The sequence below is a fragment of the Motacilla alba genome, chromosome 2 (genome assembly GCF_015832195.1).
Source record: "Motacilla alba alba isolate MOTALB_02 chromosome 2, Motacilla_alba_V1.0_pri, whole genome shotgun sequence".
Classification (NCBI taxonomy): domain Eukaryota; kingdom Metazoa; phylum Chordata; class Aves; order Passeriformes; family Motacillidae; genus Motacilla; species Motacilla alba.
Window position 1 is genome coordinate 20,958,909 of NC_052017.1, and position 15,991 is coordinate 20,974,899.

At 43.4% G+C, this 15,991-nt stretch overlaps 1 protein-coding gene across 1 annotated transcript in view; it reads left to right on the forward strand.

The window, feature by feature from the left end:
- The first annotated feature begins 550 nt into the window (after nt 1-550).
- FAM171A1 (family with sequence similarity 171 member A1) overlaps nt 551-15,991 on the forward strand; it is an 87,356-nt gene continuing 71,915 nt past the window's right edge. Inside the window, exon 1 of the mRNA XM_038130209.1 lies at nt 551-1,031. Coding sequence (XP_037986137.1) covers nt 938-1,031 — 94 coding nt within the window. The 5' untranslated portion in view covers nt 551-937. The remainder of the gene's footprint in view (nt 1,032-15,991) is intronic.

Genomic DNA, 15,991 nt, shown 5'->3' on the forward strand with positions numbered 1-15,991 from the left:
CCCTCAATGCCAGGATTTCCAACCCAGAGCTCACCGTTCCTATGCAGTTTGCTGTAGCGTTTTAAAAAACTATTTTGTATTAAACCCAGTAGATGGGTGCATTTGCTGTTGCTTTGTGGTTGGTTGGTTCGTTTTGTTTTTGAAATTCGCTTTAAATACTCCAGCAGCGGCAGGGGCCCGGCCGGAGGTCACGCGGGGCCGCGGGGGACCCTGCGACCCGCCACGTCCCCGCCGTGCGGAGAGCAGGTCACCGCGCCCGCCTTCCCCCTCGTCCCTCCCGCCGGCTGCGGTGGGAGGCGAGCGGGGCCGGCACGGCCGGGGAGGCCATTTTGCAGCCGTTCAGGGAGGGAGAGGGGGCGGCGGGCGCGGCCGGGCAGGACCCGGCCCCCCGCGGCAGGTGAGCGCGGCGGCGGCGGCGGGCGCGGGGCCGGCCCGGCTGCCGCGGGACACGCGGCCGCCCCGGGCGGGCCGGGGGCAGCACCGGCGCTGCAGAGGAGCCCCGCGGCGGGGCACGGGCGGCAGGGGGCGCTGCGCCGCCGGGCGCGGGCAGGGCAGGGGGTGCCGCCAAGGGTTAAGGGGCGGGCGGGGAGCCCGGGCCGCTCCCGCGGGGAGAACGGGGGGATAAACGGGAGCGGAATTAAAGAATAAACCCGAGCGGACAGGCAGCGGGGCCGCGGAGCTCTCCCGCCTCCCCTTCCTTCCCGCTCTCCTCCGCCGCCCGCCCGCCCGCCTGGGGGGACAGCGCGGGACGCGGAGCCGGGGCGCAGCGGCGGGACGACAATGCAGCAGGCGGAGAAAGCAGGAGGGGCAGCGCACGGCAACATGGAGGGAGGCGCGGAGCGGGCCAGCCCCTGATGCGGCTCTTTCTCCTCCTCCTCCGGGCAGCGGCTCCGGCGGCGATTCTCTCCCTGGCGGCGGCTGGCGGCGGCGGGTGGAAATGAGCAGGTCGGCGGCGCTTCTCCTCTGCCTGCTGGGCTGCAACGTGTGGAAGGCGGTGACCAAAACCTTAGGGGCGCCCGAGGCGGCTCAAGGTCGGTGCGGGATGGGCGGCGGGACTGGCCCGCTTTGTGCGGCGGTCCCCGGGGCGGCGGGGGCTGCATTGTGCGGGGGGCCGGACCGAGGGTACGGCGGGGAAGCGAGTCGGTGATGTGAGACCTCTCCTGGCTTCCGCCGGCCGCCGCAGACCCCGCAGCCCGGAGAAGCGGAGGCAGCCCCGCGGCTGGGGAGCTTTTGTTACTGGCAGGGGCAGGGGCTGCGCTGGCCTCATTGTGCTGCCCCCTCAGTTCCTCCCTGCGTCCCTCGGCGCCGCCGGAGCCGTTGCATTGCGTCCTTTCCCCCCGGTTTCCCATCTCCTCACCGTGCCCGCCGCAGGGCCCGACGCGGCGGCGAGAGGCGGGTGGGGAGCACCGGCGGCCGCAGGCCGTGCGGGGCGGCCGGGCTGGGGTTCGCCCCTGGGCTGACGGCGCGGCTCGGCCGCAGCCCCGGGACGTTTCCGGGCCTCCGCCGGGCCTTTTGTTCGGCGCGGTGGCTCTCGCCGGCCGGGCGGGGTCTGTCACCGCTGCCCCTGGGCAGCCGGGCGGAGACGCTCCCCAGCCGGGCAGGGTCGTCCTCCGCCTTCGCCTAGGCGGGCGCAGCGAGCCAGTGCCCGAGCGCCCGGGGGCACCTGGAGCAGCTCCTGATGCTCTTGTGCCGGGCTGCGGGTCCTGCCCTGGGCTGCGCAAGTCTGATCTTCACCTGTGCCCTGGTGTAGCAGCCCCTTGGCCGGCGAGGTGCACCTGCCCTCCAGCCCTCCCCCGTGTGGAATCTCGGCGACGGGGGAAACACCGCCGTGCCCTCCTCGCCCTTGGCCTTGGGATTGGTGGCAGGAGGGCAACCCCTCCGTCGGGCTCCATCAGGGATGCTGCGGCGGCATCGCGCCTGCCGGGGGTATGTCCGGATGCAGAAAACTTGTGTACCTAGGGGTACAAGACGTGTTAGAGGGAAATGCATCCTCCCCTGTGGTCAGCGTTGGCCTTGTGGTATGTATTGTCAAATGGGTAAATGTGTCATCTGGCACGAGCGATCATACACCGGCTGAGCCTTCATGGTAGCGGGCTGGCAGCATCCTTCCCGCTGCACTGGGGTGGATGTGCACCATGTGGAGGGTATGCTTATGTCCTGTTTCCTCAGAGCTTTCCTTATCTCACACAGGTTGTAACAATCAGTAAGCGATGCTTGCTGCAAGAAATAAAACACTGAAAGTAACCTTTTTGATTTCCTTCTTTCATGGTTGGATTTAGGTACCCTAAGTAGAATCTGGGTGAGCATGTGTTCACACACAAGGGTAGTCAAAAGGCAAAGGTGTCTTGTAGGAAAACCTACTACGCCGGGCTGTCTGATGTCAAACACAATACCAGTTTCTGCCTTTTTTAAAGGAGAAAAAAAAAAAAGCTGTTCGTTCTGGAATAAGAACCACTAACTAAAACCCAAAGACCACTAAATTTGGGATATACTGAATTTATTGACAAGCATGCCAGAAAACCAGAGCTGTGTGTGGCTCATGAAGCTAGCACTTCAGATACTAAGGTAATATCAAAATCAACGACAATTTTTGTATCATATGGAAAATCTCCTTCATGTAATCAAAGTGATGAGATATTGGCAGAATTAGTGCCTTATAACTGTCTTGCTGATCCTGTCTACTATTGTCAGGCTCAATTCAGATGGCATGGAAAGGCTTGTCTGTAGCTGCTACATCTACATCAAGACTGATGGCTGATTATTTGAGTAATAACAGCTATGTCAGTGAGTTGGGAATATCTTTATCGAAATAGAAATGTCTAATTTTGTCTTCCATGTAAGAACATCTGAGTTTTCATAATACCACTTTCCAAAGCCTGATTAGAAGCCCAGTGGCTTCTTATTTTATATTCTTATTCTTTAGGCATGTACATTAGTACAAGGGGATATGTAGAGCTGATCTCATATCAAAGTGTATTCTGCTTCCTAATTACCACCTCCTTACTGTGTATCTTTTTTTGAAAGTTTATGTGATGCCAGCTTGTAGCCTTGAATAACTTCCTGAACATCAGGTGTGATGATTTTCTGGGGAAAAGAGTTTTAGTACTAGGTACATTCCCAGTTTATATACACTCAGCACCATAAGTGCTAAATGGTTGTAAAACCTAAACTAGCTGGTTTTCCCTCTTGCCCTTTTAGTACTATGGTCACAGTTATAGGTACAAGTAAAGGGCCATTGCTGAAGTTCAGGGATGTTTGCACATGACTGTCTTTTCCTTTGTGGCTGAATGGACTAGTCAAAAACCAAGTGATTGAAATAAAGGTAGAGGTTAGAAAGCCAGAGCATGCCATTAGGGAATAGTTGCTTCAGCTGCAGTATTTGTTGCTGGACAGGTTACCTGAGACTAGGGTGGAGAGCCCTCCTCATGGTGGGACTGATCAAATGAGACTTGGTTAAGATGTTCCACATCGTTGTTAACAAACCAAATAAATAGGTCTTGGATTTGGAGCTTTTTGAAGGTAGGATTTGCAGTCACTGTTCTGATCAGGAAAGGATGAGCAGGGATGCTTTGCATCAAGCATTTCTCTCCTTTATTCGTCTCAGACATATGTTCAGACAGTCCCAGCTTCAAATTCTCCTCAGCCAGACTATTATGTAATTTGTGAATATGGAAGTACTGGTTATTAAGCTCTGCACTTAGCACTGTATTTAGGAAATGGAATGACTTTTTTATGCAGATCTCTTGTGGCCTCTGAAGGTCACAGAGGTACCCTCTAAGTCTCAGTACTTGCTTTGATAGGGCAAAATTCTCACAGATAGGTTTGCTTTTGTTTGTGTTGGTGCTTGGAAGCCCAGCAGTGTCAGATGTCCATGAAGCTACCCTCTAGAACCTTTACCTCTAACTTCTCTCAAGTACGTAAAACCTGGCAGGTATTTCAGATGAGGACTGAATTACAGTTTTGTGGGGTTTTTGTTTGGTTTTGGTTTTGTTTGGATTTTTAATTGCTCTAACAGGTATTCCAGAACCTCAGTTTCTTTTAGTGCTGAAATTAATGTGTGCAAATACTAAAATAAGCAAATAAGCCCCCAGACTAACCCTTAAGCTGAATTTCTGTTGGTACTGGTGATTTGTTTGGTGAGTACACACAATATATGGTGCATGTTTTTTCACATGAATAGGTCTTGTGTAAAACCTAACAACGGACCTCTGGCAAATAGGAATTTAAGAGTTATATGAAGATGTAACATTAAACCAGGGAGAGCATAATGTAAGCATAATCAGCGTAATTTGGGAAGGGATTAAATTTCTTTATTGCCTGGAAACTTTGCTTCTCAGTAGAAGATGAAGATTATTCATTTGTAGCTGCTAGGGAGGTCTTTTCAGAGAAATCCTCGAATATTCTGGTTTAGTGCTGAAATCTGGCATTATATTTGTCTACTGCAGTGTGCATTGGTTTTAACTCGTATTTCGCTTGGTCTTCCTATTTTATTAGTTCTTCAAAATATAGACGTTATTAATAATAAAATAACATTTGTGTAATAAATAGCACCCAATTCAAATACTAGCCTACCAGTAGATGAATATGCTCAGGATATCTCATCTTCACAATCCTAGAATGAGATTAGGTAGATAATTATTTTCCAGTATGGTGGTGAATAAAAATTCAGATGTTGCTGCTTAGTCAGAACCTGCAGTGTTTTTTCCCTCTGTGTGCATGGAGGACAGGAGGGTTGATGCTTCAGTGCTGCTGTTTGGAATTGCCTTCCTGCAAGCTGCCATTATTTCATGGAAGCTAACTGCACAGCCATTTCAGCTGGACATTCTGCAAAGTCTGCTTTTCTGGACAGCACAGTCACAGCTCTGAGAAGACCCCCCAGTTCTGGGCTGATTTTTTTTTTTGTTTGTTTATTTTTAAACTGGTTATCCCATGCTTGCAGTTTTAACAATGATGCTAAAGTTTAGGTGATGCAGAAATAGTCTTAATAGTCTTTCTCTCTTTCCTCTTGCACTGCCATACTGCCTCTTCTCATTCAGCTGCAAATTACTAATGAACATCAAATCCAAAGGTTTATGTCATTGTGACCACAAATGGACTCCTCAGAGTAGAAGCTAAATTGCTCTAAAGCAGTAAAAAAGACATTGCATTATTTTAGTGGAGGAGCCAATTGCTTACTCAGTACTGAACAGTGTTGTAAAATGTTAATGAAGATGAGGTGTTTATTGATTTTATCAATTATCAGATCCAGGTAAGCACTGGGTTTTGGTTGGGTTTTTTTCATGTTTGTCTTGAACAACTAATGCTTGCAAATGCCTAGTTACTGATTTCACTGTCAGATGAACAAGTTACCTAGGTGATCTGAGGGTTTAAAACTGCAGTCTTTTTCTCCTGAGCATTTGTGTTCACCCTTTTGTCTTGTAATACCTTACACTAAATGATTCAAGGTACCTTTAATAATGCGTGTATGCACTTGTGAAGCAACAAATTCATATGCTGGCTTTCCCTGCAAGCCCACTTGTGTCTTTTTTGCCCACTTGTGTCTTGAGACAGTGTTAATTGCCATGTGTTTCTCCCTCTCTCTTTATTTTTTGTCTTTTTTTTTTTTTTACACCACACTAATGCCTTTTCCTGCTTGAGACTAAAACTGGGTTCATGAGGCTTTTACGGATGGCTGTGTCAACTTTTGGCTAAGTGAATGATTTCAAATAAAGGTTTCTGGTAACAATGAAATGCAATTGTACAATTTTTAATTGTAATGGTTAACAGAAGCTTGGCTATATGTATTTATGTGCTGGGGAGGAAGAAGAATTGTGCATTTAGATTTTTAAAAAAATATCAGAAATCTCCAGTCGTTTTGGTAAATGGAGGCACAGAAATGTCATTCTACTTCCAGTTATTACAAACTTCAGATTAGGTTTTTACTCATGTCTTCTGTGGGCAAAACCAGGCTTGGCAGAGGAAGAAAACTAAGAAGAAAATGCATGTCAAGGAAATGCAGTGCTTTGGTCATGTCATTATGGGAATATGCTGTACCTGGCAGATTGGAGTTTGAGCTTAAATGGCATTTCTTAACAGCCTTGCTTGAAGTCTCACCATTGAATAGCGGTGTGGTTGGGAGTGATGCTGCTATTCCACATCTCAAATGCCAGTACATTGGATCAGTACAGTTGTTGTGAACCTCATGCTTATAATTTACGGAGTGTTCTTCTTCCAGTCAGCCAAAGGCAAACTAAGTAATCTCTCAGAAATACATGCAACTTGAAATCAAAACAATGCACTTTCAGTATTTCTGTTGGCTTACACATTAATTACCTTCTGTAAGCTGCGTTTTTTGTAAGATCAGTTTTCATTTGCTCCAGTATATATATCTATTCTGCCTTTAGATATGAAGAAAGGCAACTTCAGAGAGAACTGTGGTGTTGGTATTCTGCTTCTCCCACAGGTCCAAATAGTTTTACCATATACATGCCAGGGAGCAAAAATAAGGGAGTCAAGAAGTCTGTGTAAATGGTTATATTTACTAGGAAAAAAAAAATCAGTGTAATGATACTAATATGATACATGTTAATAATGTACACTAAAACATTTTGTTTTAGGAAGTGCCAGAGAAAACTGAGTGCTTTTTTTTTTCCTTCAGAAATTCCAGAAAGATTATTCTGAAGGCTGGTTTACATTAAGCTTTCAGTTAATGTAATATCTGGCTTACTGTGCATGGGTAATAAGCATTATACACACGCTTTTTACAAATACCATTTTTAGTTTTATTAGAAACTGGAATATATATATATGTATTTTTTATACAGAGCCATAAGAATGTGAACATACTCTAATTTTTTGTTGCTTTTTCTAAGTGCATTGAATCTTCCACTTTAAGACAGGATCACAGTTGACATAATAGCATGTCTGAGCCCTTGAAAGGAGTATTTTTAAGTATGTTCCAACATAGAGCAGTATTTTCATTTCTGTAAAATGCTGATGTTCTGGTTCAGATATACCCATGCCACTCTTGCTAGCTTGAAGAGCAGCAGATCCTGAGGAAAAACTGAAGGAAAGATTCATTTATGTACAGTATATTCTCTAAATTTGACTTGCTGTTACTTAGGGATCATCACTATCTACTTGGGGGATTGGATATATTTAAACAGAGCTCCAGTGGGTATAAAAGTATGTTTTGAGTACAAGCAGTTTATGCAGGCAGGGCACAAAAGTCTCTGGAAGTCCAACACCAGAGCTATCTTTAATTGTTCCTACTCTTTTTGCAGTTCTGTGAGCTGTCACTGCCTGTGCCATTCAGTGGCAGCATCGTAGGCAGTGAATTCCTGTCTTTGTTCATTATCTGAACACCTCGCTGGCAGGTGACGCCTCCCTGTCGCTGTGAGTGGGCACTGCACCATGGCAAACTGCTGCTGTCGTGGGTGCTTTTCAGATGGAGGCAAGAGCACCCAGCAGTATAGAGGGACCACGTAAGCCTTGCTGGACTTGGAGTCACTTGTAGGGGCCACCCTCAGCCTCTGTGCCCTGAGGGCTTTGAGGAGACACAGTGGCAGCTGAAGTTAGCAGAGAGGAAATGGAGCACGGAGCGGAAGCCAAGGGGAAGGAAGTAGCAGCATCCTTTCAACTTGGGGACAACAAAGAAGCTGAATCCAATGCGGTGCATAATGCTTCCAGTTAGTTGTAGCTGCAGGACTGCTGAGAGCTGCTGTACTATGTGGTAGGTTTGATACAGTAATAGTGTTTAGCAGCAAAGGGGAGCTCACCATGACAGTCCATGAATGCTGAGATAAATAGGAGGTAGAGAAGTAGATAAAGAACTCCTGCTTTTTAAAAGAAAACAGAGCCCTTCTTCCTGCATTGATGAACAGAAGTGATAGTGGTATTGGTTCTTCCTCTTGTTTCATTCCACCTTTGTGATTGTCATTATTGAAACATGATGTCTTTCATCCTTTATAAGCAAAGGCATATACACAACAACAAGTGTTTCTCAGGTGATTTTGTGAGACTTGCTAAGAAAACAGCACCAAATTAAGGTAAAAGCTGCATTTGTACTGCTGCTGCAAGGAAATCATTGTGTCAGCAGTTTTGTCCGGCCCTCTTGCTCTTCACCATACTGTAAAAAGTTGTGAAAGGTTAAGATCCAAATAAGTCATATCTCAGTCTGTACATATCAAGTACTCCTCATGTGAGAGGTATGCAAGTTTGCATCCAGGGTAGCAGATGGAGGCATCTTGTCTGGCTTGGGTGTCTGCAGTCTTCAGGTGTCTGCATTGTAGTGAGTCGCCCACGGTCCTTTTACAGACAAGAAGATCTTATCTCAGCTAATGGAGCAAAGTATCATTCCTGTCACCTGGAGTAAGAACATTTGGGTTGATGAATATCCACTGTGTGAATCTTCTCTGAGCATGGCAGCCTACACAACACTATTAGAATTCCCATTTAGTCAGATGAATCCTCCCTCACTGTTGCCTCCCTCTGTGTTGCCCTCTGGCTTGGCCTTGAGCTACTCAATATATACAGTGTAATAAACTGTGTGAAGAAAGAACACACTGTTGGACTACCTGGCTGGGTTATGTGCTTTTCAAAACTCAAACAAGAGTTATTGTCTATTTACATTTCTAAACCATTTGTCTTTGTAGCATTATGCTTATGAACCTAAGTGTTTCACTCCCAAGAATAAATAAACAAAAGGAAAAGTTTAGAAGCAAGTAAGGAGGCTTGTAGAGTTGTTTGGACTTGCCTATGTGTTTTTTGCCATGTTTTTAATTAGCTTTGTATTCCCAGGGGTTGATTATTCTGAATTAAATTGCATGGTTGCTCTCATCTTTGTTTTCTCACACTGGCATTTGTGTAGCAATGTGGTAAACCAGATCAAGGAAGTTATCCAACTGAAAACTGCTATACGCATCAGCTCAATCTTCACCTGAATCATTTCCCTGACTGGATTCATCAGAAATTACACAAATGCTCTTGCTGGTGCAGCAGAAAGGGCTGGGAGGACCTGGTAAGGGAAAACAAGGACTTCATGGCAGCAGTGCCAGTTGATGCAGGATTACATTTTTTTGTAGAACTAAAGCATAAGACATAAGCACAACATTTAGAAAGGTAACTGTTTTAAAAGTTACTACTTAAAGGAAACTGCTTTTATCTGGAAATACGATACCATCCCATTGCTCAAAGTAAAAGCATAAAGAATTTTTTTAAAAACCAATTTGCTTACAGTGGGAAAAAACCTGTATTATACAGTTAATACTGGCAGACCTGGACCTGGATGCTGGCAGATAATTTGAGGCACTTTCAGTTGCAACTGTCTCTTGTCAGAACAAGTTTTTGTCCGTGCCCAGGATTTCCAGTTTGTACCTTGCATAGAAGTTTAAACAGACTTCCATCCACAGCTTCAGGTCAAGTGTCCTGTGACATGTACTGTGATGTATCAAGTGCTCACAAGTGTTTCTCCCAGTTGTAGGGCAACAGGTGAGTTAGTACCTGAGTCATCTTTTCTCTGGATGTTCTAAATGGCTTGAGAGGAAATTATACATTTTAGTTCATTTGAATGCTAAAGAAACGTGGGGGCAGTACTGGCACTTACCATAGTCTTCTGGTAGAGTAAGTTTTGCCAGCAAGTTGTCAGCACATGGTTTGACATGTTTGGTGCACGATGCGTGGTAGTGTCTGGTCACTCCTCTCTGATCTGTCTGCCAGCCAGAGTGATTCCCACCTTCCTTCAGCTAATTGCTTTACTTTCCTTAGCTACTGCACTTTTGTGTTGATGTCTTCAAGACTGGAGTGTCAGCTGAGAGATAAGAACTTTTAACTCTTTTTCCTACTTCTGTCCCTGTGTTGGCCCTTTGGTGTCTTGAAAGGCTTGGTTTGGTTTTGCTGATGACAGGCGATAAAGTGTGCTAGGGAGTGTTCATCGCCCTTTCTTGTTTCTGTTTGAATTGGGCAACCATTGCTAGGGAAATAAGCGTATCCAGGAGCTCTGGAGACAGGACTGATGGTCTGCAGGGGGTGAGGTGGACAAGGGCAGGAACACACCTCTGGGCAGGAGGGGATAAACTTGTCTAGGCTTTGTGTTGTGTTTGCAGAATAGGAGCCATCAGCTCAGGATGGGAGCCTTTACTTCTCTCTGCATTGTGGTCCTGACAAGTTTTGAAACCTGCTGAGTAGTATGCTGACCTGGACAAATATTACAACAGTTAAAAAGGCTACTTGGGATAGTAACATTGACAGACACAGTGAAGCACAACTATATACTTGTTCTTCTATCTTCACTGCTATTACCCAGAATATTCTTGCAGTATTCACATCTTATTTCAGCATTTGAAGCCCTGGCAAGTAGCTTAAGCTTGGGCCAGTCTCTAGGTTCATGATGTATGATTGCAGGACCCAGGAATACGTGTTTGAAATGAGAGCATTTTTTTCGTTGTTTTGTGGTGAATCTGTGTGTGGAGACTGTTACATTTTCCCTACCATAAAACTCTTAATTTGATGACACTCATTTTCTTCAAAAGTTAACTGTCCTGCAAGAACAAAGGAATTTTTATTTCATTGTTTAGTATACTGCTAGTTAAAACTTTTTAGAGGGAACTGTGGCATTAAACTTAGTCAATGTAAATATTGTTATTAGCGTGTTACATGAAGAGTAAATATACATTTGGTTCAAGCAGCCTGAAGCAGTAGGAGCTAGAACTTGAAATGGGATGAATTTCAAGTTTGCTTATTGCTGTAAGCTATGACTGCGGTGGGCTTTAGAATATTAAATTAGTAAAAGTACTTTAAAAATCAGTTGTTGAAGGAAGAGAATCTGCTATACTAAAGTTCTTGTTGAAAACCATTCATTTTTCCAGACATTTGAAGGTCCAATACAAATACTTAACCTGTTCTATGAAGCTTTACCTCAGCAAAAACTACTTGCCATTCTTTAGCTATGTTCAGAGCCTTGGTGAAGATGTTGTTTTAATTAGTAATTTTACCTGTGTGTAATCTCTCAGTGAATCTTGGAGGGGTTGTTTCATTTGTTTGAGGTTTTTTTAAAGCATGGTTTTACTACTGCTGCATAAAGAGCTGAGTGAGCCCTCTCAGCAGATGTTGTCATTAGAGAGGGGGTTAGAGTAGTGTCATGTCTCAAGACTTTCTGTGCACAGAAAAATAGCCATGAGTTTTGAGGGGTAAGGGGCTAGGCAAACAGAGTAGAGGAGTTTTTGTGGTGGACTCCTAGAGAGGTAATGGTTATTCCTATGTGCAAGTTAATGCATGCTTTAAAGTGTACTTAAAAGTGGTGAAAAAAATTTTTTAAAATGCATATAAGCTCTCAAGATATAACTTATTAACAAGTGAAAGACCTGTAGGTTCCTTCAGAGTGGTAGAGAATCTTTGCTTACCATAGATGATTGCATGTAAACAAAGATGCTTTTTAATATGCGATGCATTTGAGGATCAAGTCTTGCATCAGTTAGCTGCTTGGGGTAATCAAATGTCATCTTCCCTTACACCTAGCCTGATTGCAAGGGGGAAAATATTAAAGCTTAAATTCTTCTGGCCAAGCTCTCTCTGTACTCTGTGTGCCTGTGGTGATGTTAGCATTTCCAAGAAGGAATATATTGAATGGGAGGAAAAGTAAGTGCACGGCACTGTTTCCTTACCATGATGCTGACACGGGGCAGAAAGTCTCATGGCCTCACTGTAACTTCATGCCATTCTGTCTAATGCTGTACAGGTTAACAGCTAGTAAGAATATTCTCGAAACAGTCCATCCTGACAGAGCCTTGGTGCATCATGGGGCTCGCTATAATCAAATGATATCTGACATTATTGGGTTGCAGGTCATTGCTTACTTTCTGGTGTGTCTTTGTGGAGATAGTAAAATGCAGCCTTCATTACTCCAAATGTTAAAATTCAGAAGAGCTTTTAACAGCCCAGAGGCTTTGAAGGTGATGGGTATGTTTGCCAAAAAGAACAGCACTTTCTCTTGCTGAGTTTAATCTTTTAAGTTATTCTTACAGCTTCTTGAGTGCATGATAAAAGTAATAAAAGTACAAATTAATAAAAGATTGTATCTTCCTTGGAAAAGAAAGGCTCGTTGCTTGTTCTCTAGTCACAGGATGAGGAGGGTATGTCTGTTGTGGATAAAATAAGGTCAGGAGTAAAGAGAAAGTGCAGTGACCATGACAATACACTGTCTAGGTCAGGGCTGGGAAGTAAATCAAGCCCACACAAGAGTTTGTTCTTAATTTATTCCATTTTTACTTCAATGGTTAGGGAACTTCTAATCAATTAAGTGATACTTAGTAATAAAGCTTCTGCATGAGCCCTTCTGAAATAATGTTCAGATTTATTCCTCCTCTTCTTGCAGTTCGATGCTTTTCTTTGTCACACTTGCATGAGTGTAAAGGGTAAAGCAGAAAGTTGCCTGGCAGTGGGCAGCACGGTGGTGTGTCAGCAGTCTGGGCTTGCTTTCAGCCTTCTGGGAAGGCAGAGAGCCCCTACCTGTTATCCTGATGTTTAATTCTGAGGGGTTTTTTTGTGTACACAGCAACTTGTCCCCAAAATGAATGGCAAGCTTTTTTTTCTGAATATATGTATGTAAAGAAACTAAGAAGATTTAAAAGGGGGGCAAAAATAAAAAGCATGAAGATGATAGAAGACATGAAAATTCCTATATAGGAAATGAAGTTTGAATGGATTCCAGCTACAATTACTAAGATCCTTCTTCCTTTTTTTCTTGCGCTTTGCTTCACCTTCCCTTTCCTTCTGAGTTGAACTTAATTTTGAACTTTATTTCATTTTGACAGAACATAACCTACATTTTAAAACATAGTCTTGTAAACAAATGTGTATTTCAAAAATACTCACAAAACTTGACATTGCAGATAACATCAGAATCTCATTTCATTCTCTGAAGCAGCAGGAGGATAAAACACCTCAAATTCAAGGTGCATTTAAGAAGTCAATACTTGTCTGTAGTTACAACACAGAAAAAACTATAGGGAGCAATTAATTTAATTCAGAGAGTCAGGCAACACTGATAAATGTAGATTTCAGGAATTTTGCTGATAACCAGTTACATTTTTCAATCTTCTCCATGCTTACATTATAATATTAAGTTTAATATTTTTGCTACTTTATAACCAAACTGATGACCTGTGATTTTTGTGAAGTAGCTCTGAATTCAGAGGACCTCACAGGTGGACCTCGCCTGAGGGCAGAATAAAAAACTGTGGTTTATACCACCTTAAAAAGAACAGGGAAGAAGAAAAGAACTTAATTGTAAGTCCATTGATCCCTTTCCTTGTCATGAATTATTCACATATTGGTGTGATTAGTTTTGTTTGGAGGTTTTTTAAGCCTTGTAAAGAGTAAAACAAATATAAGCATATAACACCTAGTTATCTTCACACCTTTGTCTCAGTTTGTCTTAATTACCAGGTTTCTGAGACAAAAATTGTAAGTCAGTAGGATTTGGGTTTTTGAGTGACTCTTAAAAAACTATGTATTTGTTTGTTGGAATCCTGTCTTGTTACTTCTGCTAAGAAACTGTGCTGGCTGCAGTTGGTTGGAGACCTCGGCATTCATGCTCACATGTGCAGATGTGCACATATGCTTGTCTTGTAAGGCCATATGGTATGAATCAAAGCTTACCTCACAGTAGTAAAACTGTAATGCATTTTCCACCATTTTCAGTTATGTGTTCATGGCATGATACTCTGTACTTTGAACAACTTACAGAGATTGTCCTTTGTGAATGGTCATTATTCTGTGAAATTAATGTCTTCTCCAGGATACTTAGCTTCAATTTTGTCCTTGGATTGCTGTGGATATTTCAATAACACCAGAAGTTGTGTCATCTTTTCTGTTCACTGGCTTTGTTCAAAGCAGTTTTGGCTTGCAAATGCTTACAGATGTGTTTGTTCCTTCTTGTTCATGGCAGGTAGATTTGCAACAAACCCTTGCTAGCAGAAAGCATGTGAGCTAATTGAGTGTGTGAGTATGGGTACTCCCTTGTTTGGGATTTTTAAACAATCTGAGGCCTCTAGTTAAACATTTCTAGCTCCTGGGGTTTTTTGGGTTTTGGTTTGTTGTTTTTTTTTTTTTCCCTGCAGTTTTCATGGTATCTCATACTATTATTGGGAGTTCTTAGAAATTTCCAACTTTATCAGAAAAACTGAATTTTAGTATTAGACCTTTATATCTTTTATGTAAAACTATAGCACTTAGAATTTTTTCTCTCATTCTAGTAGCTCAAGACAATTTAGCCTTTAGCTTGTGATAGTGCCTTTGATACTATTCAAAATGATCCTTTCTAGACACACAAATACACTTAGCATTAAGATGGAGAACTGACCTACTGTTTATATTTTTATCTGTATTAAGATAAGTAAGGTGGTTAAGATATCCTAAATGTTGGCCAGATGCTGAATCAGATGTCTTACTCTGTGAATGACATTACTGAAAATCAGTACTGGTAGATTTTTCTCTTGGGTGGTCATAGTAAGTCCTTGAGTTCTAACTCTTCCTGTATACTTGTTTGTAACTGATATGCTGACGATTTTCTCTATCAGGAATATAAAACAACAAAAAATTATACATTTAGGTTTAGGTAACATGATGTGTCTTGTGCATTGATTTTTTTATGGTTTGTAAGCACTCCATGCCATCCCTTTAGAATATGTCTGGTAGCTGAATCTTCTGCTATACTTGTAATTTTTGACAGCAGGACTTCAATTGCCAGCAGTTGTGGTGTAGATAATCACCTTGGGGAGTGGCCAGTAATTTCTTCACATAGTCCTGATGACCTTGACTTTCAGAGGAGATGAACATGTGTCATCCTCAGTGTGCTGCTGTGTTGTCTTAGAGCAAGGAGCTTGCTCAGGCCAAAGTATGAAGGAGATGAATAGTTCATCAGGGAGTTTTGCTAAGAGTTGCTTAGTTATTTCCTGATTCTTTTTTTTTTTGGAGGCTGTCCAGACACATCCTTGTGTCGATTCTGGAGACATTTTATGCATTGTCAGGTTCACTTGAACTTGCCTCTGACCTTTGTTTCCAACAGGAAACTGTTGCTGTGCGTTGCAGAAGTTCTCTTACCTGGATGTTTACTTGAGGAATCGTAGAATCATTTAGAAAAGACCTCTAAGATCATGTAGTACAACAGTCCATCACGAAACCATGTCCCTAAGTGTCACATCTACATCTCATAAAGGACTTACTTATGTTTCTTCTAATAACTGTAAGTCCCTGACAAATTGGAAGTGTTTCAACTTGTTGTTCCAGTTGCTTGAAATACAACTGCATTTTAGCTTCTGAAGGACTCTAATCCATATGTCTGGTTCCTTTCCCAGATTCTTAATCCCCATCAGAAGGGATTGAGAAGGATTTGCTTGCTCAGTACTTCCTGATGCTCATTGTGAGAGATGCTCAGTGTGTAGGTGGAATGAGGCATTTTGCTGACCTTTAGTACCACGGAGGGATGTGCAGAGATGAGGTTGTAGAGAGCATTGTTTTTTTATTGTTCCTACTTGAGGGAAGCTTGGTTATCTTGACAGCCGTGGCAGTATCTGATGGCTACCAACTGCTGTCGTGTTGGCCAGTCCTCAGTGTTCTTGACATGTTGCATACAGACTTAGGTGATCTGTTGTGGTGGCTTTCTCTCAGCCCAGGATCCTAAACTGCAGCTTCCTCAGTGTGGGATGGTATGGCTGAACGCAGAGCAGTGAGCAGGCTGTGCTCCTGTTCTTCACCCTCATCCACACCTCACTGCTGCTGCTTTTTGGGAAAAGCATCCAGATCATATGGATCTGTGCAATAAATAAAAGGATGATTCTGATGAACATTTTATGAACTCATTGGGGAAAATGAAGAAACATTCATCTTACTGGCTCCTGTTCAGAAGAATGGTGGCTGCTGTGCAGTTGTTTTTGCCTTGCTGTGTGAGCTTAGAACAGATGTCTCATTGTTTTGCTCTCAGTACTTAGAGATGCTGGGCTTTCCCGTCTTACCA